At 35.9% G+C, this 22,835-nt stretch overlaps 2 protein-coding genes across 2 annotated transcripts in view; one reads left to right on the top strand and one right to left on the bottom strand.

The window, feature by feature from the left end:
- The window catches only part of FBXL13 (F-box and leucine rich repeat protein 13), a 58,037-nt gene that overhangs the window by 10,514 nt on the left and 24,688 nt on the right, over nt 1-22,835 (top strand). Inside the window, 8 exon segments of the mRNA XM_051805162.1 lie at nt 7,225-7,287; nt 8,592-8,609; nt 11,144-11,253; nt 14,481-14,617; nt 21,517-21,608; nt 22,231-22,291; nt 22,294-22,380; nt 22,493-22,619. Coding sequence (XP_051661122.1) covers nt 7,225-7,287; nt 8,592-8,609; nt 11,144-11,253; nt 14,481-14,617; nt 21,517-21,608; nt 22,231-22,291; nt 22,294-22,380; nt 22,493-22,619 — 695 coding nt within the window.
- Nucleotides 875-15,626, bottom strand: LRRC17 (leucine rich repeat containing 17). The gene is made up of 5 exons (XM_051805095.1): nt 15,548-15,626; nt 14,551-14,637; nt 5,654-6,528; nt 2,052-2,207; nt 875-1,798 (listed from the first exon to the last, which is right to left on the bottom strand). Exons 3-5 carry the CDS (start codon nt 6,408-6,410, stop codon nt 1,395-1,397), a joined length of 1,317 nt encoding a protein of 438 aa, XP_051661055.1. The 5' UTR covers nt 6,411-6,528; nt 14,551-14,637; nt 15,548-15,626; the 3' UTR covers nt 875-1,394.

Genomic DNA, 22,835 nt, shown 5'->3' with positions numbered 1-22,835 from the left:
ATAACTCCTGAATTTTTCCTTTATGTTGTTCTTTTATTTCATGTTAGCACAAAAGCACTGAGTGCTTTGTATTGCACTTGAAAAACAAAATGTGTGACCTTTTGGGCTTGTGGTAAAAGCACCAGAGGAATGCACAAACACTGCAATTGTCTGCAGATCTTTAAAGGAGCAAATTTTCTCCCTGGAGTTTTCCAGAACTTCTTCCAAGGTAAATTTAAAGCCAAGAGAAATTTAAAGTTTTGGCCCTGAATATCTACCCTGCACTTATGCATTTCTTACTGTCTTAAGTATATTATGTAGGAAGGAATTTTATCTTTAGAGATATCATCTACCTAGCTGAGGCTTTTGTACAGCTCCATTATTGTAGTATTAGGGTAACCACAGATTTTAATCAATGTGTATTCACATAGACAGTTGTGTGATAAGGAGGTGCTGTAATGTGCATTTTACAAATGAGCTGAGGAAAGGGTGAACTTTGAGAATGTCCTCACTTCTAGTGAGCTCTCAAAAGCATACTTACCTTCAGTTTGGATGGGCACTGGAGTGTTGGATGCAGACCACAGCATCCTTCACATGATCCTTGTCACCTGGAAGTGATGTCATGTAATCTGTGTCAAACTGATATGACAACCTAAAATTCTTCCTTGAAAGATTTCAGCTCTGCCTACCTCAAAAACCAAACAAGGCAATTATGAACATGTGGAACTGGAGTTTGGGAACCAACCATGTCTTGGCTACTCATGGCTTTAAGGCAACTCAGGTGCAGAAGAGACTGAGTTATTCACTCAAGACTGAGCAGGAACACTGGTAAATCAGCAAGTAGAACCCACCTTCTGTGTTTGAATCTTAATCAGTATAACAACTGCCATTCCTGTTTTTCTAGAATTGTATTTAAGGTTAGTCTTCAGTTTGGTTTTTTTGGTATACAATGAAACAAGAGGAAGTCAATACAAAAATCTTAGAAATGCTTTCTGGGAATATTTCAGGAAACTGATAGATACAAAGAACTGTCAATACATTCGAGAAAAAGGTGTCTTGGTCACAATCCTGCAGCTATTTCTGTGTGAACACATCAGATGTGTTCATACATAGGATAGCTCCTCCCTATCACATTATGTACATTTTTGTCTATCGATTTCTGCTGCATAGTTTCAAATATTTACCAAAAATGTTTCACAAGAGTGTCCAGAACAAATCTTCAGAAACAATTACTGGATTAAGGATGCTGGATAACTAATGCCATTCTGTAGTTATTATCTGCAATACACAGAAATCTTTGAAGGCAGATAGTCTTACAAACAATCAGTATAATTAGCAAAAAATGTAAACAGCATGTTTTTCTTTTTCAGAGTATCAGATATTTAAATGTAATAAAAAAAAAAAGAGTTCCCTTATTAGCCTATCACAGTGACAATTACACCATGCTTCTTTACTGTTTGAACTGTTTGCTCTTTGTGTCGCTCCCATTCTTCATCATCTTTGTCCAGATCAAAAGTTTCTGGATAAATGGGAAGCTTGTCTTTTGGGCACTCCTCATAATAACTTCGAACATATTTTCCAACAGACCATCCTTTATATTCCTCAGGCATTTTGCATTCTAGGCCATTGTAGTGAACATTGTAGTGATGCTTCAACCAGTAAAAAAGATAATGGATGTTGTAATCACATCTCCAAGGATTCTCTCTCAGCCACAGTACTTTCAGAAAGTAAAGATCTTCCAGTACTCCATATTCAAAATTCTGCAAGCTGTTGTTTGATAGATCCAGCTCCTCTAAGTTGTTGAGGCCTGAGAAAGCAGCTAGTCAATAGAAAAATAGTTATTGGTACCTTATGAAGATAGCTTAGAAAAAAACATGCATATCTCTGATGGGAAAAACATGCATTATCTACTACAGGAAAACATTTTCATAATTACCCAGTTATTACTTTTTTTTGGCCTCTAGATTTTTAATCTGTTTCCCCCCATGTTTATATCTGATAGAGACATGATCAAAGTTTATAATTAATAAAATAGAAATCACTTTTTAATGAATATTTAAAATTGTTCTTACCAGGATCAATGTAAGCTATTCCATTGCTGTTTAGGTTTAATATCTTCAGTTCACTGACATCTTCAAACTCTTTGGCTCGTAGTTGTCTTATTTTGTTGTTGGACAAATCAAGTTTAGCTATATCTAGAGGTATGTTACCTGGAACTTTCTTTAAATCTTAGAAAATGAAAAAGACATAGCTTTTATCAGCTTTAGATTATCCTTACTGCATAGCTATCACAGTTGCATGCCAGACAGAGTTTTGTCAGTCTAGCACTGTTTTGTGTTTTCTTTCCCTTTTATTCCCTCTACTAGTGTCACCATATTTTTTCAACTTCTAAATTTAATTTTTGTTTACATGTGGAAATTGTTCTCTTATAGTGAAGGCAAAGTAAAGGCTCTTTCTGTGTTTTATATCTTTATTTTAGTAGAACTAGACCATTCACATAGGGATAGAGTAGATACTGAAGATACTATACTGACAAAAAGTGTGTGTGAAGGGCTTGCTCATTTAAAGAAAAGAAACCAGAGTAACTATATAAAAATCCATCCAGGCAGCATAGTGGCATTCTGTCTACTTCTCTATCCTAATTGTATCATTTGTAGCCAAAGTAGCCACGGACCTCTTAGTCATCTGTGTTCATATCCTTACAGTGTTCCTTGCAAAAGAGTTCCAGAAAGAAAAGCTCCTAGTCCAGTAGTCAGGGCACATGCTTGAGAAGTGCAGACTGTGGTTTGAATCCTCTCAGGTAATGTTAATAAACCAAATCTCTAGGATTATACTTACTCAATGAGAGTTCTAATTCTGCACTGTCATTACAGAAAAATGAGCAGTATCTCTTATTTCACCATCTTTGAATGAAAGCAAGTAGTTTCTGATCTGTACTGAAATTTGTGTGGTCACAGTACTTCTGATGTTCTGGAGATGTCTGATGAATCAGGTATTTTTAAGACTAAAGCAACATATCAGAGTCTTCCTTTCTTTTATCTGATTATAAGCAGAGCTTTGGTATTATAAATACATAAATATTATAATTACTCCAGTCTGCTGTGGTTGGATGACTTCCTGCTTGTGCAGATGTCAAAGTTTCAGGGCCTATTTGTCACCAAATGAAAGCAAATGATGCTTAAATTTAGAGACTTGGAGGACTTGGCAGTACTAGAAAGCAGAGTTTTTTTAACTGTTCTTGTAAATACAAATTCTTTGCAGAAAAGCAAACAGAAATTGCTTTTGCTGCCAAATGTTTTTATTTTTTTTTTATTTGTAAAACAGAATCAAGGCCATAGGGTATTTCATTCTGGAGTACTGAGAGGTCTGGCATGTCACTGATCTGGTGAGATATAAGCAAATAATTCAAAAAAGAGAACACACACGTGGTTAAATGTATTTTTTAAGATGATTCTTTCATAAGCTTTCTGGCATAAACTGAAAGCTCCTGACCTGTTGTCATACCACTTTAGAGGTATTCATACTCTGGTCCACTGCTTATCTTTGCATCCACTCCATAGTAAAGCAATAATGGATTGCAGCTTTTCATGTCATCTTACTGGTTTGGCAACGGATGCACCATTTTTTCTACTCTGAAATCTTGTCCATGCAGATTTAGAGAAATTTTTGTGTTTTCCTGGGATTTTGTGTGCATTATATTCCAATTCCTGATGAAAATGCCAATGAAATTGTGCATCTGCTGTACAGTAATCATATACAAAGACAGTAAGTACAATGCTTTCATCAAAGATTACCATATGTTCAGAAATGCCAAATATCCATGGGATATCTGCATCCAGCTGTTAAGCATATGCACAGTAGATCTGGTACTTCCTAAAAAATATTGGAACATACTCACTGTGTCCATGCTAAACATTCAGGAAATTCTGGACTGATATATTTTGTTCTTGACCTGAAGGAGGGAGTCCCTGTACCCTCTAGTACACTCATGTAGAGTCTGAAGTAATTTTATTTCTCCATTATTAGGACCAAAGACAATAAACCATTTTTTAAATACCCTAAACCCCTGTGAAACTCCCACAAAGATCAGACTACATCAAATGTTTCTATGAACTTAGAGAAAAAAAGTAATATTTTTTGTGCCAAAAGTTTTTGAGTATATTTATATATTCAGCTCATCTCTTTGATACCACTAAATGGGGAGAGCTGTAAAGTCAATCTTTTCTTATATTAAGATTATAATATATGCCTGGTTTTTGTTCAATGGCACAGTTTACTGAAGACATAAAGTAATAATGATATAATTAAGATCCTATGAAGGATAATTAAGACCATACTCTTTAATCTAATAATTAAGATCCTACCTACAAAGAAAGATAAGGTAGGTGAACATTACAAAATTAATAAATGTTAGCCAGTAAAGCAGCAAAATTATTAACAAAAAAGATGTAGCAGCTGCATGGTAAAACAAAGAGGAAAGTGAGCCGTAGGGAGAAGAAAGGAATTCAACAACACTGAAAAAAGAAAAAACCATGGACCATTTTTAACAGTAATCAAATACTGAAATTGTGAATTCCTGATTATCTCCTCATACTGCACTCTGAGCTTGTCCCTGGCATAAAGGTGCAAGAGTAAGGGCACACTGAGGTTTTTACATAAAATTAAGTCACTCTTAAAGCAAATAGAAGTTTAATTGTTCAAAACATACTGCGGTGATCTGGTATTGCAGGCTAAGCTTTGAAAAAGTTGGGAAAAAATCCTCACAATGCTGGCTGCTTCCAGTAATGCTTCTTATTTCAGAATTGTTATGTTAAAGAATGATTCTCTTCTGAATTGTTTTGTTGTTTGCTTTGTTTCATCATGGGATAAAATATGGGAAATATAAAGCACAGATAAATGTGCACTTTTGTTTTGATATATACCCCATCTGGTTTACCCTTAAGGCTTAACTGTGGCTTTTAGGAGCCTGAGAAGGATTTAGGAATGGAATGGATCCAAGTGTCTGAAAAACATTTCTTGAAGGCCCTTCAACTTTGCATTGTTTGCTGCGTGTTGGGAAGAAGAACACAGGGGAGGTATTTCTTTGTGAACACAAGCACACAATTTCTTCACTTAGTAGAAGAAATCTTGCACAGCAAATGTGAGGATGCAATGGCTTTCCCTTGCAATCAGGTTCCTTTGGGCATTGCAAGCACAGCTGGCTGCCCCAGCCCTGCTTCACAGTTCACTTCTGTCAAAGTTATTGCTATTTTTGTGCTTGTACACTGGAAAGAAGAAAAGACTCCCTGTGCTTTTCTCTATCAGTTCAGCAGTTTCAGCACAGCTTTAATTTGTCTGATGAGTATGTTTATAGTTGTAAATCAGACTACTAAGGTGCTAGTCCTTCAGTAACTTAAGCAATATTCTTAGGTTTATTCTGGTTGATTTTTGTTAGCTATCTTATACTAGAGCACTAAGGAATCTCTGTGGAATTGGGGCTGCAGAGCAGAGATAAAATGCAGAAAGAATTCCTACTAATTGCTACTAATTATGAGAGAAAAACAATTGAAAGTATCAATTTAGGTAAAGCGAGTACTAGTACTATATTCATTTGCAGTACATAGTATGTAAGTAAATGTAGTAAGGGAACAAGAATATTAAAATCATTAATTCAGCTATAATGATAGATACAAACCTTTTCTTTTGCAGTTCAGAGTTGGTACAGGAAACACATACATGTGGCATAAAGAGGAATCAAATTCTGGTTTGACAGGTTCGGGCTTCTCCCGTTTTATGTTTCTGGGGTCCTGCCTGTCCTCTTCACTACATAGCTGATCAGCTTTTATCTGCTTTAGCTTTTGATTTTTCAGTTCTATTGGATGCACACACTTGGCATAATTTCCCAAATTTCTGTTTGTTGGAACCTGTAGCATTGTAACAAGGGTTTCTAGTTCACAGTTGCAATGCCAGGGATTATCATAAAGGCGTAGGTAGTTTAGACTGGGTGTATAAATAAAAATCTCTTCAGATAAACTCTTAATTTGGTTATGCTGAAGTAAAAGTGTGGTAAGTTTATTCAAACCAAAAAAAGCCTCGCTCTCAATTTTTGATATATCATTCTGTTGTAAATCTAGACTTTTCAGTGCTTTATACTTGGAAAACATATTATTCTTCAATTTGCGAATCCTGTTTCTTGCTAGCAGCATGTGTTTTATATCCTCTGGCCAATCAGGTCCCACAAAAATCAATTTTCTCTCCTGACAATCTAAGTATTTCTCATGAAGGTGAGTGTAAATATCACATGTTGGACCTTGGGCATTGCGCTTAACAGTGCTAGATGCTCTCCTTAAGATGTTTTCCCTTTCATTGTTTTTCAAACTCCTGTTCCTTGTCCTTCTACAGTCAGATGCCTTACAAAGAAAAAGTAGTGCTACAATAGTAACTAGTTGCATCCTGACATTCAGCTGGCCCCAGTTATTTTCTGTGACAGCTGGAACAGTTGAAATTTTTGAATAGTCTGAATCAGTGTTGTACAGATCTGAGGAGGCACAGCTGGGGTATGTGGGATCCCTGTGTTGGAAGAAAAGTAGAACATTAGAACAGATGAAATGGGCATTTTCATGGAGGCTTGTACATAATATGCAGCATTCAGTCAAGTACTCAATCATCACATTACTTGGAGCTTCACAAATACTTTGAAGATTTAATGTCCTATCTTTGTTAGTTAGTTAGTTTGTTTGTTTTTACTGTCTCTGGTCTACTAGGTCTAATTGATAAAACATGGGAAACTGTATGGACCAGTTTCTAAATTATCTTTGTCAGGAGGTTCTCATGTATTCAGGAAAACGGCATCAGGTTGGATCTTCTTTACATTTAAGTTAATCTTGGAAGTTGGATTTGAAAGAGGAGTTTGAAGCTGATATATTCCAACTTTCTTGGTGCTAAACAACTGGAACACATACACAGCCAGACCAGGGAAAGTCATCCAGTGACTGTCAAACTCACAGTTTTAGTCTGCACTTGAGTGTGGACTTGTTTTCAAGTCATTTTCTCAAGTCAGTTTACTCCAACTCTGTATTCTACTTTTGGGGTTTATGCTTTCATCTCAGTAATCTACTGTGACCATGAGTTCAGGATATTGGCCTAGATGGACTGAATGTCTATGAGGAATTCATACACTTATGTCATATGCTGAGAATTTGAGCTGTTAACCTTTAATATAATGCGGGTTTGGTTGGGTTTGGGTTTTTTATTTTGGTTTTGTAGGGTTTTTTAGGTGAATGTAGGAATTTGCAAGTCTTGAATATCTCTGAATGCCAGGGGTTAAATGTAAAGGCTATAGACTTTTCCTATGAACTCTAATTTATACCAAGAGGGAAGATTTTTTCCTAGTGCTGTGGTTATTTGGGTACACAAATGTTCCTGATAAAAAATAAAGACTTGTGTTCTCAAGTACTTTGAAAATGGAATTTAGTAGGATTCAAAGATAATCAGTGAAGTTCTCTTTGGTTTTATACGGTGCCAGGGAAAATCATATATTCCATTTCAATTAATTTTAATAAACAGGCTTCAAAACTTCACCAGTTTGGGAGGAGGGTTTTGTTATTATGAGTTTGGAGTTGTTCATAATGCATTTTAATACTATATTGTTTTCAGGTTCCTTTATTCCTTCCTTCAGTAGTACACTTGAGTTCTAAAGACATCTCACTAAATTTCTTGATATTTTTGGGAGCTTTTAAAAGGTGTCTAAGAATGTAATCACCATTATGTATTTGTCCATTTTTTTCCAGTTTAACATTTTCAGTTTTATCTTGCTTCCATTAATTCTCTTTAATGTTTTTTTATTGCTGTCTCTGATGGAAAAACAATATTTCACTCTGCCTTAATTAACAATTTCTTAGAAAAGACACCGATATGTGCAAATTTTTCTAGTAATAAAATCAATCTAAAGATACAATTAATATTTTGTTAAGAAATTATGGTTCTTAATAGGCAGATGATGTATACATCCATTTATAGGCTATTCTAGTGTTAGGTATATAAACAAACAATTTGGTATAGTTTAGTTGTCTTTGTAGTGAAGTGTACATGCAAGGTTCTAGCCAAGAAACATGCCAGTATTTACACACAAGGTTTTAAAAATTACCACAGATGAGCTACAGCTTATGTACCTGATGCAAAAATGGCTTATCATAGTCAAGTTAGAGAGGCAAGAGCTGCAGAAGAATCATGAGATTCGAATTTATAATACTCTGTTTTAGTTCTGCTTTACATATATCTTCTTCTCTGTCCTATTTATTGCCAAGTGTCTTGTTCTCATAATTTTCACAGATTATGTAAAATTCTTTGCTATAGCAGCTACAAGGAATGGATAAAGAATTACTATGAAGTCCTTTGAGTAACACTGTGGAATCAGCTTGCTACATAACATAATACTTGCTATATGATGTTATAATTGCAGTGTAATATTTAGAGGTTGTGTGCCTCTCCAGGGTCATGTTGATTGTAGGTTCCTGCTTTCTGTCCAGTGTCTGGACTGTACTGGACTGCGTGGGCTTATTCCATCCCAGCTGTAGGACTTAGCGTTCGCCTTTGTTGAACTGAATGAGGTTTCTCTCAGCCCAATTTTCCAGATTGAATCTCTCAGAATAGCAGTTCTAGCCTCCAGTGTATTAACAGATCCCCCAGTTTGGAATAATTTGTGAATTTGCTGAGAATGTACTCTGTTCCTACCATCCAAACCATTTATAAGGACATTTAACAGTCCTGGCCTCCATACTGACCCTTGAGGGATGCCAGTTTCCACAGGACACCAGTGGGACTTTAGCACTATTGGTGACAACCCTTTGGTCTCACAGTCAAGACAAAGTTTCACTCATCTTGAAGTCCATTTACCCAGTCTTTATTTTACCAATTTGGCTATAAAGGATATTATGGCCTGTGCTGAAGGCCTTGCTGAAGTCAAGATGCACAATAGATGCTTTTATCCCCTTCTCTGTAGATCCAGTAATTCCATCATAGAAAACTACCATCTTAGTGAGGAATTCTTTGCCCTTGGTAGATTCATACTGGCTGCTTGCTGTGACTTTTTAATCCCTCATGTTCTTGGATGGGGCTTCAAGGAGGATTTGCTGCATAACATTCCCAGGGACTCAGGTGGAGCCGACTGGCCTGTAATTTCTTGGATCTTCCATTTCCTGAAAATGGATCTGACATTTCCTATCTTCCAGTCATTATGAATCTCCTCTGATTGTCGTGAACTTTCAAAACTGAGCGAGGCGTCTCAGTGACAAGAGCCAGCTTTCTCAGCTCCTGGATGCACCCTGACTCACTCCATTTCCTCAGGTGCTCCCTGACATTAACTTCTTCCTTCCCAGAGACTCTCCTCATAGGCTCCAAGCAAGGCACCTGGGAAGCCTTCAGACAAGCCTCAGCAGTAAAAACTGAGGCAAAAAAGTAACCCCTTTTTAACCCTATCCATTATTCCACAGCCCTCCAGGGCTGTATTCCATGAGATCCTGTTAAGCAGATCCCTAAACAAGCCAAAATCTGCTATCAAGTTCAGGCTTTTTTCTGCTATGGTTTGTCCAGTTTTCTTCTGTCAGGATTTTGAACTTCTCTTTTTCATGGTCACAGTAACAAAGCCAGTCTAGTTCTTCACATTCCTTCACCCCTTGAAAAACGTATTTCCTAGACCACTTGTCAGTCAGCTGGATCAAGAAATTGTCTTCAACATACTGTGGAAGTCCCTGAATTTTTCATGCCCAGCCATATTGTTCTTCCAGCAGGTGCCACAGTGGTTAAAGTCTCTCATGAGTAACCAGGATAAGCAATAGTAAGGCTTCTTTCAGCTGCCCAAAGGTTTCATCTGCCTTCTTTACTTGATCAAGCAATTTGTAGCAGATACCTACCACAATGTAATCCTCACAGATCTAGCCTCTAATCCTTAAAATAAGATCTTGATTGGCTTGTCATCCATTCCAAGGCAAAGCTCCATGTGTTCAGGCATAACTTTGCATAGAGTGCAACCCATCCTCACCTTTCTGGGCTGTCATTCCTAAATGTTCTGGAACCATTCAGTGTACCCCTCCGCTTGTGCGTGCTACCCCTTTGCATCTCTGGAGTCCCAATGAAATCACAGCTCTGCATCTGTGTGTGGACTTTGGTCCCTGCTGGTTGATTCCTGTGCAGCAAGTGTTTGTGTTCAGACCCTTGGGACAGACCCTCGGTTGTGCTGCTTTCATGTGGAAGGTTTTGGAATTTTCCCTCATCGTGCTGTTCCCCCCAGTGCTTTCTCATCACTGCCCGTGCCTTCAGTCCTCTTCAGGTTATGGTTATCTTCCCTCAGCATACCTATTTTCACTGATATCTCCTCTCTCAAATCCTTCATTACAGGAATGTATTTCAAAAGCACAAACTGTCCTCTTTAGAGTTAGTTGATTGGTATTGAATTACCAGCTATCTGGATTGTCCTTTTGCCTGATAACTGAAATAGTGACAAGGTGACCACAATATGGCAAAAGGTATGCACTCAACTACTACGTTTTCATGTACAAGTGCTGACTTTTTGCCTTTCTATTATATTGACATTTACTGTGAAATGTTCTTCATACTAGGAGATTTGTTCCCATTATATAATAATGGAACAATGTATAGAACACTATAGGTAGTACTTCTCTGCAGGTCAATAACATGTAGAAGCACTATAATTACTCAAATCTGACATTCCACCTAGAAGTTAGAACTAAACAGGAAGAATTCTGTAAATTATATTACAGGTTAGAGAAATGCACCAGAGCTCATGGATAAAATTCACCAGTGGTTTTAGATTGGCTAAGAGTAATCTTGATTTACCAAAATGTGTAAACATGTGCTAACTTTCAATCATATGAAAAGTTTTCATGCTCTATAGGTCTGTATAGTGTATGTATCCTTGAATTAAAATGATAAAATGACCATACTTCAAGTGAGTAAGAGTAGCATCAGATGTCTCTCAGTATTCTACTCTGAGGATTCCAAAGAAAATGGCTGAGATGTATAAAAATTTATGATGATTTAAAAATATTTAATCATGGCTTTGTTCCCTTGAAACTCTGCATAAAAAGGTAGGATAAATTAATAAAAATACAAATATAATTTTAATATACTTCTGGATTTTTTTCATTAGTCAGGATGAATTGATGAGACACCAGAAGGCTGCAGAGCTCTTCTCTATTTAAGTCTGTTGTATAGAGATAATACTAATGGAATAGTCCTATGACTTTTGTCAAGATAAAATTAATCAGAAATATGAAAGTGTATTTGTTTTGATCTTGTAGGAAATTTAGAGGCATATGTAACAGAAATACTCTTTTTAAGTGATTTGCAGGATTCTGTCTGCTATGAAAAATTAAAGAAATGCCCCATACATTTCACTTAGATAGCAGTTCTTTTATCTTTTTAGTATATTTAAAAATATATGGTAGTGTCCCCTATATATTGCACAGTTTACAAAAGTTTTTAAAAGAACATGCTACCCAAAAATTTCTTGTCCATGTCCAGTTCCTCACTGATGATGCAAGAAGTTTGCAAGTTAGATATGTTCTTAATAATTTGTTTTTGAAACAGAGGATTGTGGATGGGTGTATTGTGTGAGCCAAAGCCTTGTGTGACAACTGCAAAAGAAGGATTTATTCCAAACTCTTATTTGGAAGATCAGTGAGCTGAAAGCAGAGAATTTACAATCGTACAAAAGTCTGCCATTCCTGTTTTTAAATGTATCCCTTGATACCTGAAGTCTGCCTGGCTGGTAGAATTGCTGCATTAAAAGGTGCCATGGAGGACAAGAGATGTGCTGGTCCATGACAGCAGCCATCACAAAGATGGATATAGATTTAAAGATAACTGTACGTTGTTTCCCTTTTCTATGAGGAAAACAAATGTCTTTCTTTCAACAGCATCCCCACAAAGCTCAGAAACATGTTTTTCTTTGGCATTTGCATAATACATTTTGACTTTTGTTTTTCTTAGTCTGTAACACCATATTCTCATATAACTAACATTTGTTTTGGCAAAGTTTTGTATTTTATGTCTCCAATCTTACCACTCATCTCCTCATTAGTATTATCCTTATTATAATCTCTGTTTTCTCCATGTTGGCTGGTATTTTTAAATTTCCATATATTTATGGTGAAGTTTGGAACATCATTTCTTTTGATGTGTAAATAGCACATACCAAAGAAAAATTATCCACTATTAAAATACCTTTTGCAATTAATTTGTACCTTGTTAATAAGAAACTCTCCCTGTCACACATGATAGTTCTGATTTAAAACCATAAGATTCCACTGTTGGTATTGACAGTTTTTGGACAAAAAAGCAAAGCTCATAGTTTCTGAGATTATGTGGAGGTAAGAAAGTTGCTGTCCTGTGAAGATTTTGATAGCAGACAGATTTCATAAACATTTTACATCATCTCAAAAGCATTAGCTCAGCACAACTCCTCTGTATATGGTAACTAATACAAAGTGCTTAGAGGTGGCAGTATTGCATTTCATAATAGTGCACGTGAAGTTTGCTGTGGTATGTCAGACATCCTTTATTGGAACAAGGAGCTAGTGCAGTGTACTCATACTATTCCATACAAGCATTTTAACCTCCATGTTTCACAACACAAATAATCAGCTACAATTTCCCTCTGAAAAGTTCTGTTGCATTTGGTAGACATGAATATTGTCCATCAAGAATAAATGTCAGAAGGGGATTTTGTCAGATTGCTTTAAAACAATGATCCTGAGATTGCAAATGTCAAAATTAATTGAAGAACCAGTATGATTTAACTCCTGCAGAATTTAGCTCTAACACAAAACAAGAATTTTTAGTAGTCTGTGTGCTCAAGATTGTTTTAAAATGGAAAAGAAGGAATGTGTTAAAATCATAAAAAATCATAAGATCATAAAAAATTAGTAATATGACCTATAAAGAAAATTAACATCCTTTCAAAAATATTATAAGGTTTTGATCACAGCTTTCAATATGCAGTAAGAAAGGCTTACCTGTGTCTTAAGTTGTGCAACCTTGTAGCAACATATACTTTAAAAAGACTTAGAACTACCAGAGTATAAAATTCAGTCTCCTAATTTATTATCTATTTTATCAGATATGTTTGAAGTATGCTTCTCCAAGTTTGATTTTTGCTACTTATTTCTGTGGGATGTGACCCTAAAACGCAAAAAGGCTTAGGCTTCTACAGAGAAGGATACTTTTATTTCTGTTCTTAATATGAACAAAATATTTCCATTTTTAAAAGCAGACACCAGAAATAACACATACCTTTATTTTCTAATATCTAGTTCTGATGCACATTGTCCATCTTGGTTTTTTTTTCATGAAATGTAATCTTATATTTAATTTCTTAATATTTTGTATTATTCTTTTTTGACAGCATTCTTTTGTATTTCCTATCTCTTTGTCTTTGTGTTCAGTTCAAGTTAGCATGTTTTCCCACTCTATATTGAAAGTATAAAGTCAGCTCCAAAAGTCAGTATTGCCACTCCTTAAGCAGTCAGCTCCTCAGTGGGTGTTCCCATCTTTCTTCAAAATGCCTGCTTTGGCTGACTTGCAGAACTGCATTACTATATCCCTACAACTAAATGTCTACCAGAACAGAAGGTCCTAATTCTAGGTTTTGATTTTCTGCATGCTTTCATTTGTGGTGCTTGTGGCAATTGTTATTTATTCCAGTTAGAAATGTAGTTCAGTAAAATGAATAGTTTCCAGTATGATATAAACCAAAGCTGCAGATGGAAACTTAAGTAAATTCAGAGTATAGATTCTTACTTCTACAGAGTGCTGTTGGCTAACATTTTCTACTTACACAGTTTGATCTCTCTTAACTATTGTTTAGTATAAAGAAATGTTTTCCAAAAGAATGGATCAAAATCTAAAATTGCGTGACTCACCTTAGGATAATTCCCTTTTGTAACTCTTTCAATTTTTCATATTCTTTTAATAGTACTCTTCTACATAATTATATTACTTGAGAAGCTTTAACTGCACATTTAAGCTTTTAACGTTCTTTGATAGAGATCTGGTTTTCATTTCCAGCAGGCACTGCTTGTAAAATTAATGGCAAAGGAAGTCCAGAAAACTTACACTGAAAAATCATACTTGCAAAGTATGCACAAAAAAGTTCCAATTAATTTAAAAAGTATGCTTTTGCAGTTATTGGAGATAACTTTAAAATTATGCTGGTTTCATATGGTGAAACATGTTGTATGATAGAGCTATTCCCCAGTAATTTGCAATACTAGGAGCAGAGAAAAAATTGCAACAGAAAGGATTTTCAAACATCAGCAAGAAGATAACTCAATTTCATATTGAACATCTTTTCTTTACAGTAATTTTCAGAATACTTTAACAACGGTATTTTATGTTCTTTTGATTCTGTAACATGTCCTTGTAATAATTTTCTTTCTGTTGTTTTTTGTGGTTTGGGAGGTTTTTTTGGGTTTTGTTTTTGTTTTTGTTTTTTTTTTGCAAAGCAACTTCCCCACTTTACAGTATCTGAGTTTAGCTCACTGCAGAAAATTCACAGACAAAGGTTTACCATACCTGGACTCTGGAAGAAGCTGTCACAGGCTCATCTGTTTGGAAATGTCAGGTTGCATTCAGGTTTGTAGTTCACGTCTTTCTTTCATTCTGAGAAGCAAAGAATCCTTTATATGACTGGCTGCATCCTGCATTCATGGTATACTGGAGCTGAACGAGTACTGCAGCAGCCTTCCAGGGTTTTGAATTACATGACTACAGCTGTTTAAGTTTTACTCAGGAATAATAGCACTATAGGTTTGGATCCCTTCCAGCAAACTGTCAGATCTATAAACAGCTAGTGCTTACTGCATAATGAGAACAAGGCTTGCTTTTTGTAGCCATAAATAGACTAATTCTGTGTCATGATTAGTTGGGGTTTAAAATCTGGAGCTTTGGAAATGCAGTTTTTGCTAAGATATCAAAAAAATAAAAGACACTCTGTGCTGGAAAAAAAAAAAAGAAAAATTTACAATTGATTTCCTAAGAAGGAATTTAATTAAAAAGTTAATTTTTCTTACTATTTTATATTGCTTTAATATATAAATAGACGTAGTATTTATAACTGCAATCAAAAATAGTAAAAATTTTGGATTATTTTAGTATGCTACTAAAATGCTAAAGAAAACCGAAGTTTTAGAATGTGGTACATTTTAGAAACTTTCAAATGTATACTGTATCTTGAAACATACTCCAAAAGCAATATGAAATACCAGATTGTAAGACAATAAAGACTCCACATACATTTCTCTATACACTGAGTAGATTCTCCATATTACAAAATACATGTGAAATGATAAAGAGGTGGAGTCTGAATAATATCATGGTTTAACTTTGCATCTAATAAAACCTTTTCAGAACCAAAGATGAAGGCAGATGGGGCAACATTCTTGTTCTAATTGATCTAATTGATCTGAGTATCTGTTTCTTGTTCATAACAGTCATCCCGAGACTGTTGTGCAGTGACAGTGTGAAGTTTGAAATGAGGGCTGAGATTAGAGGAAAGTTAAGAACTACCTACCTCTGAATTACTTTTTCAAAATGCCAGTAATTGGTTCTGTTTCCCAAAAGCATCATTCCTTCTTGTTCAGAAGTGTCATCATGAGCTGTAGAGGTCTGCCTCTAGAAAGCATGATCTCATAGTACTCAGAGAAAAGGGATCATCATCAGACTGGGAAAACCACAGTCCTTCCCTTCCAGAGGAAAGTGGGCTTGCTTGCCAGTGTATTTGAGAGCTCTGAAAGGAATTCCACAGCTTGCTCCATTTTGGGTTTCCCCATGATTCTGGAGCCGTGCTTAATGATTATAACCAAGTGCTTAAGTAAACAGTTAAAACCAAAAAGAGCATCAGATTGCATCACAGATACAGAAAGCATTTTAATAAGATAGGGTTTTTTTCCCTCTCACTGGATGAACTAAACCAAAGGGAACTTCTGAAAGGCTAATATTTCAGATTTAGTTAGAAAAATGTAGGGAAGCTATAGTACAAATATTTAAATTATGCTAAAAATGTTCTATAGAACAGAATATATATTCTATAGAATATGTATTTTCCCTGTTTTTTCATTATTCTTGTTTTTTTCTTTTATTTTAGTATTAGAGTTCTTTTTATATGAATTCTCCTATTACCATTATTACCAAAGGATTTGAACATCTATTTAGAAAACCCATGTGTAAAATGGGTGATTATGCGAATGATTTTGTAAAGTGGCAACTTGAGGACCAGGGCATTTAAATAGCTTGTTAAAACATAGTTAGGCAGAAAACTGGGAATTCTAGTTCGTTGTCATGAAGCAGGGCAGTCTTTCCTTTGACTGTTATATTAATACTTGGCAATAACAATGGATGAATTGTAGGTAAGGGGTTTTTTTTGCATAAAACACAGTAATCAAGATCGTGTCCTTATGACACAGGTGGTAAATATTTTCACTAATGAATTTCAACATATTTTCATAAAAACACAGAGATTCTCTTGTGTCTTGCTCAAAGGGTACCCTGTTACACCATTGATGTTCTCATAGCATTATGTAGAAAGTATAAGATTTCTTTGTCCTTCTTCTGAAGCTGAACAACACAGGAGGAAAATTTTCTGCTGTTAGACACAAAACTGAAAAGGCGGGAGGGTATAAAGCAATTGCATGTCATTTATCAACATATTAGGTGGGGATGATACAACTAGAACAGTTTGATGAGAGATATTTCCAGTTAAATTAGAAAAATGAAGGTGTTCAAAGAAATTGACCTTTTTTTTTGGTGACATTTGTGGCTGATTTTCTGACTGAAACTATTCTGGCCCAAAATGTGTTGGAACAGTCTGTCACTTGCTGTGGTTTACAACAGCTGGATAAGCCACTGGGAAAAATAAGTTTGACCCTTTCATTTCTTGACATCCTGCAGTGTTAGTGGGGATGTCAGGAAAGCTATTGGCAAATGTGTAGGCTTCACCAGTTTTCACCATCTGCAGTCCTCCTGCTCTGGCTTCATTGGGAGAATTCTCATTTTGTCCAATTCTGGCTTCTTCGGACCTATCGAGCAACAAAAAGGGGCCATCACTTGGGGAGCAAGTCTGAGCCATGTTCTTTATTTATTGAAGAAGAGAACTGGTTGTTTACATTTCCTGAGTACAAACTTGTGTAACTGAAGAATACTATAAGTTACACATGGACTGTTATTTATTTTTAGAAACATGCTAATTCAGGAGTATGTTAATATAAGCTTTTTCTTTTGTACAGTGGAAAACTAAAAGAAAAATAACATGTAGAGGCAAGCCATTAATGTAATGTGCTAAACATCTGAAGGGATACCACAATTCATTTTATGATTCTTGACAAAGAGAGGACACACAAAAAAAGATAGTCCCTTGTGCCCCAGTGAGTACTTCCTCGATCCTGAACATTGATTTTCAAGTTTCTACACTCAGAGTGCGTTGCCAATACTGGAATCATAGAATAGTGTTTCTTCAAAATCCCTTCTGTACTGCAGACAGCATTCTGCCTTGCAGAATGGATTTCACAAATACAGTCAGTTCTGGGGAGAAAGAGGGAATTTTAAAGTGGGAGATGTGTAGCAAAGAAGCCAAAACCTGAATAAAAAATCTGCATAGTCCTATTCTTTGGGATTAAGAAACTGTAAAAAGATTAAATTAAATGAACTCTGAGATTCTTACAAGCATTTTATCATTTCACTAAATTTTTTTTCTAAATTTATGGGGACAGATCTTTAGCTGTGGTTTGCTCCATGTTTGTTTTGATGTACTTTCATTTCAGATCACAGTATCCTAGCATACAATTTAGAAAAAACCCAAGTCAGAAATCTACATATTAGACTGAAAACTCCTGCAGACACGGACTTATATTTTACTTGTTTACTTTGTTTTATTTATATTTATATTTTATCATTCCATTGACTTCTGAATTGTGTGTGCAAGAAAAGTAAAACATTTATAGAATAATCTTACAGGTCATGCTGAAAAAGTCTATTTTGCAGAATTTTGTAGGAGCTAAGACTCAATAACCTTCAAAAGATCTTTCCTCACAATTGGTTTGAAGGAGAAGGTTTAAGTTGGTTTTTGCTCATCTGGGGCAAAGAATTCAGTATTAAACTCCATATGTATCCTAACACTGATTCTCAGGACAAACTCTTCACTCTTGAGGCAATCTATTAAACACAGCAATTTCAGGTGAGTTGAGAAAGCAATTGTTTTACTAAAATGTGCACAAAATTTCATATTTCTATACTTTATCTTCAAGAGTGCCTGAAGTTTCATAGATAGTCCATATGGGCTTTAGAGAAGAAATTAAGGTTAATAAAGGGAATAAAGGAAAATAAGATAAATACATATGATATTGCAATAGCATCTGAATGTTGACTAATTTTATTTAATCTTATCTGAATACATGTTTCACACTGGAACTTTCTCAGCCTGATGCCCGAGACTCATTATCCAGTTATTAAGTTAAAAAACTCTTCTAGTGAAAAAAAAGTTTAAACAATCTGTGCAGGGGTATTATTAACTGCTTCAGTGTAATTTGGTTTGGATTGCATGGAGGAAAACACCAGATTTCTGCTATTTGTGGTATCAAATGGCTATGTTAAGTGAACAGTGTTTTTCCAGACAGAGATTAAAAGTCCTTTAGACTGCAGTTAACATTATGCAATCCTTAGTGAATTCCAGAAACAGACATGCTACTTTTGTTCCTCAGGATTGTGGAGTATGATCTGATTACCTGCTACCTACTATCTATCCTTTTGAGAATGGGAATTTCACTTAATTTTAGGCCTCTAAACTAAGGTGGTGCCTAGAAAATTAATTTATCTACGTAACCATTAGAGAGGGAGGGAGGTCTCCAGAGGCGATTCAGACTTTGTCAGGTCTGACCTGTCTTGGGATCTTTGTTGCTCTTTGCTATACAGAGATCCCAGGATTCATAATTATTCTGTTGTGGCACTTGAGAGCCAATGAGGAAGAGGCCTGTTGCAGGGTTAGGTAAACTCCTGCTTGGACGAATTGGTGATGCCATGGTAAAGCAATTGGTGCTTCCTGACCAGCAGAGAGTAAAGATTTCCCAGTGCTTCCCTCAGGCAGCTGCTTGTGTGATATTCACAATTAAGCTAATCCCTTTCATACATACTGAAGGTTTTGGGCTGAGGAAACAAGATAGGATTATATTGTCCTACATCACATATGCCAATAGTGAGTACAAAATTAGAATTGGACAGCTGAATTTTACATTCTGTCCTGAGAACTAGCACCCATCTTTCCACACCAACATTTTACCTTCTAGTGATCATTAGCAGCAGAAAAGAGTATTGCCTTTGCCATATACTGTTAGTGGTTGTTTTGCAATCATTTGTGGTGGGCAAATCCAACCTATCCATGCTGATGAGTGAGATCTACACTACCCTCTGCAGATCCTCACTGATGTGTTACCCATACCAACCACATTCCCAAAGTCACAGTGCCCTTTTGTCCAACGGACATGTCTCAGTTGGAGGTGCTGTGAGAGCCTGGACTGCACCAACAAGCTCTACATGCTCTGAGCAGCTTGTGGTTACAAGATGGTTCTTTCTGTATAATCCTATTCTGCAGCCCTGCAGCCTCCCAAGATTTTCCTTCTTCACCTCTTTCTTACGGTGTGGCTGTTCTCAGGCTGGTCTCAGAACCTGATCCAGGTTCTGCAGCTGCACCATATCAGACCTGACCTTGAGCACAGGCAGCTATCAGGTAGTTGATGGGATTTATATTACCATGCATTACTGGTAAAATATTTCTTCTATTTATTTTGGTGTTAGGGTTTTCACTCCCATTTTACAGGCTGCTACAGATCCACTGTAGGAAAAACATTTATGCTACACTTGTCCTGAGCTTAAAACACACCAGATTATTTACAGTGCTAACAGTGCCAGTGTGTGTCATGAGCCACACCATATTCTGGCTAGCTGGCTGTGAGACCTGCACAAACATTTCCAGCCACTTCCCTTCTAGTGTTGACACCCCCGCTGCACAAGGGAAAAAATGCAAAGAGTGCCACAGTCCTTTAAGGAGAGAGAAGACATTTGACATCAAAATATTTAAAACAATTTACAAAGAATCTGTTTAAAAGGCCACTCCAGCCTGAAAATAAAGAGCAAGCCAACCTGGGCATAAGTTAAAAGATGGGGCATTATGCCAGAAAAGAAAAGACAGTCTGCCTTGATTCTAACTTAAAGTCAGTTACTCCATGAAAAAAATGCCAAATGCAAAAAGAACCCAAATGTTAAGTTTGCAAAATGAAGAAGAGCCAGAAACCCAGGGTGTGAATCTTCTAATTCAATGCAAGATGGAAGGAAAGCAGGCTTGACCCTTGTTTCCACTGATAAGTAGCAGAGGTAGGACACAGCAAGAATCCCACCCAAAATACTTTGTATTACAGTTTTCCTGCTTTGGATTCTTCTCTCCACAGGCCTCATTTGGTACCCAGGGGGATATGACAGACTACTTTTTTCTATGGACATTTTGTGAATGAATTCCTGGTACACAGCATGGCTGTGGTCTGAACCACACAAAACTGTTATAGAATGATAGGATCGTTAAGGTCAGAAAAGACTCCAAGATCACCAAGTCCAACCATCATCTGTTATATTATACAAATTCAAACCCTTGGGAAACAGTGAAATCTCTACCTGCAAATATCAAGGGGGCAAATTCCTGGGGAGGAATGATTCACATCCAAGTTGTCTGTGGAACATGAAGCTAGAAGGAAACTGTCCTTTACTTTACACAGCATTTATATGTCAAAGGAAATACTTCGTATGCCCAAGAGCGAACGGACATCTATTGAATTTAGGTAGTTGAAGAGTTGTCTCCTTGGAGTGATAAAGGGAATAAACTGAATTAACAAATCCATCTGTCCTTTTGTAACTTCACTGAATATTGCTCTGTTAGAGTATTCAGGGTTGGTGATGTGGTCCTGCATGAAGGATTCTCTAAATGAGCTCAATTTATTGTGATTGCACAGGATCTTTCCTTGTATCCCCTCTGAATTTAACACACATTTTATGTGTGGATCTGGATCTGGAATGGATCCAGATGGAATGGATCTAGAAAAAAAGCGATGAAGATACTTTGCTACATTCAGAGTTTGCTTCAAACTGGATTTTAGCAGTGAATACCTCGTAAGGCTGCGAAAACTAAGGTAGAATAATGTGACAATGACATTCATTACTACTTCCATAAATGGTGTCAGCTGTAAAAATTGTTGGACTTTACTCTTGCTTGATTAAAAGACACACTTTTTGGACAGATCCTTTGGATTATGTTGTTCAAATTGCAGAATAATATATATACCTTATGGGTCTGTTTTTCTTTTGGTAAGATTAATGCATTTCTTGTCTTAGTGAGCATCTAGGTACCTATGGTTTTAAAATACTGAAGAGATCTCAAGCTTTCCCTGTAATGTTTTTGTTAGGGTTGCTAAGACATAATCATTTTATTTCTTGTCTAAATTTCAGTTGATGTCTTCAGAAGTATTGCCAATGGCTGCAATGGAATTCAAGATTTGCTAATCAGCAAAATGCCAACTCTTACAGACAGATGTATTCAAGTAAGAAAATAAATCTGTACATTTGGAGAAACTTTCTGATGTTGGAACTGGGTTATCCTCTCAAATGACTTTAAAGAAAGTTATTCAGAATCAATTTGAAAGGAAAAGTTCTCTCCAAAACATTTTTTTACAACTATTAGCTAATTATGTTTATAAATCTTGCTCACTTACAGTCTTGTGCAGAAAATTTCAGTTGTCTTGTCTTCTTTTTTGCATTAGTATGTCTGAATTATGGTCTTCCAGTCTATAAATGAGCACTTTTCACTTTTAGTGTTAAAGCTAATGTAATATATGGGAACAGCATTCTCCTACTGATTTTGCCCATCAAAAAAGAATTTCCAGGCTTCTGCAAAAGTGATTGTTAACTAGATCACTGTCTCACATGTGTCCTATTTCATGTCTCCAGGTGCTTACTTCTTTTCCTTGTGTTCCAAAACATAAGTATATGAAGAATTTAAGTGTTTCACATACCGCTCCCTGTCTAGAAGTTACTGTTTAAATGAATTATAACTATTTGTTTGAAATGGTAACATTTTGGTGTTATATGCAGAATATTTGGTGATCTTTTTTTATGTGACAGCATAGGGATATGAATGTTTTATGTCACCTTCTCTCTTCAAAGACTCTGGTTCCAAAACGCCAACAAATAAGGTCTATTTTCTTCCCTGACTCTCCAAAACTTTCTGAACTTTTAAAGCCCTTGTCAAGGTCAGCACTGAATATTAGTATATTAATTCAAAAAATTCTTAGGATGATATATTTTTAAAATTCAGTCAGATAATTTGAAATAAATCAGCTCATTTCAGTGGATATTTGGATCAGTCCCTTAATGTCTGTCAGATGTGTAACTTACATCTTTAATATTTCAATTTCAAGTTGATGAGTAAATGCAGCCCCATACATCAGGCACATTCATATGTCTGTTTGATGCCAGAAGATTACAGATGCTGGTCTTAGGATGATTTCACCATTGAAACATATTCTTGTACTGAATGTGGCAGACTGTATAAGGCACTAGATCACATTGGATTTCTGTAACCATTGCAAAGGGATTGTAGTAGTTAATTATACTCGTAATAAGTCCTGTTAACACGTTTCAGTTTTAAAACTAAATTCTTAGAATGTTAATATATGCATCTGAATATATAAAAAAATATTTTATGCAAGTAGTTTTTTGGTCCTGTATCATGTTTTCAAAAATGTATTTATTATTAATGCAATTCAAGC

Source organism: Manacus candei, unplaced genomic scaffold (assembly GCF_025592945.1).
Source record: "Manacus candei isolate 608988 ecotype Guabito, Panama unplaced genomic scaffold, ASM2559294v1 h1tg000063l, whole genome shotgun sequence".
NCBI classification, from domain to species: Eukaryota; Metazoa; Chordata; class Aves; order Passeriformes; family Pipridae; genus Manacus; species Manacus candei.
Note: the sequence above shows the minus strand (reverse complement) of the source record. Positions and strands in the feature narration are given on the sequence as shown.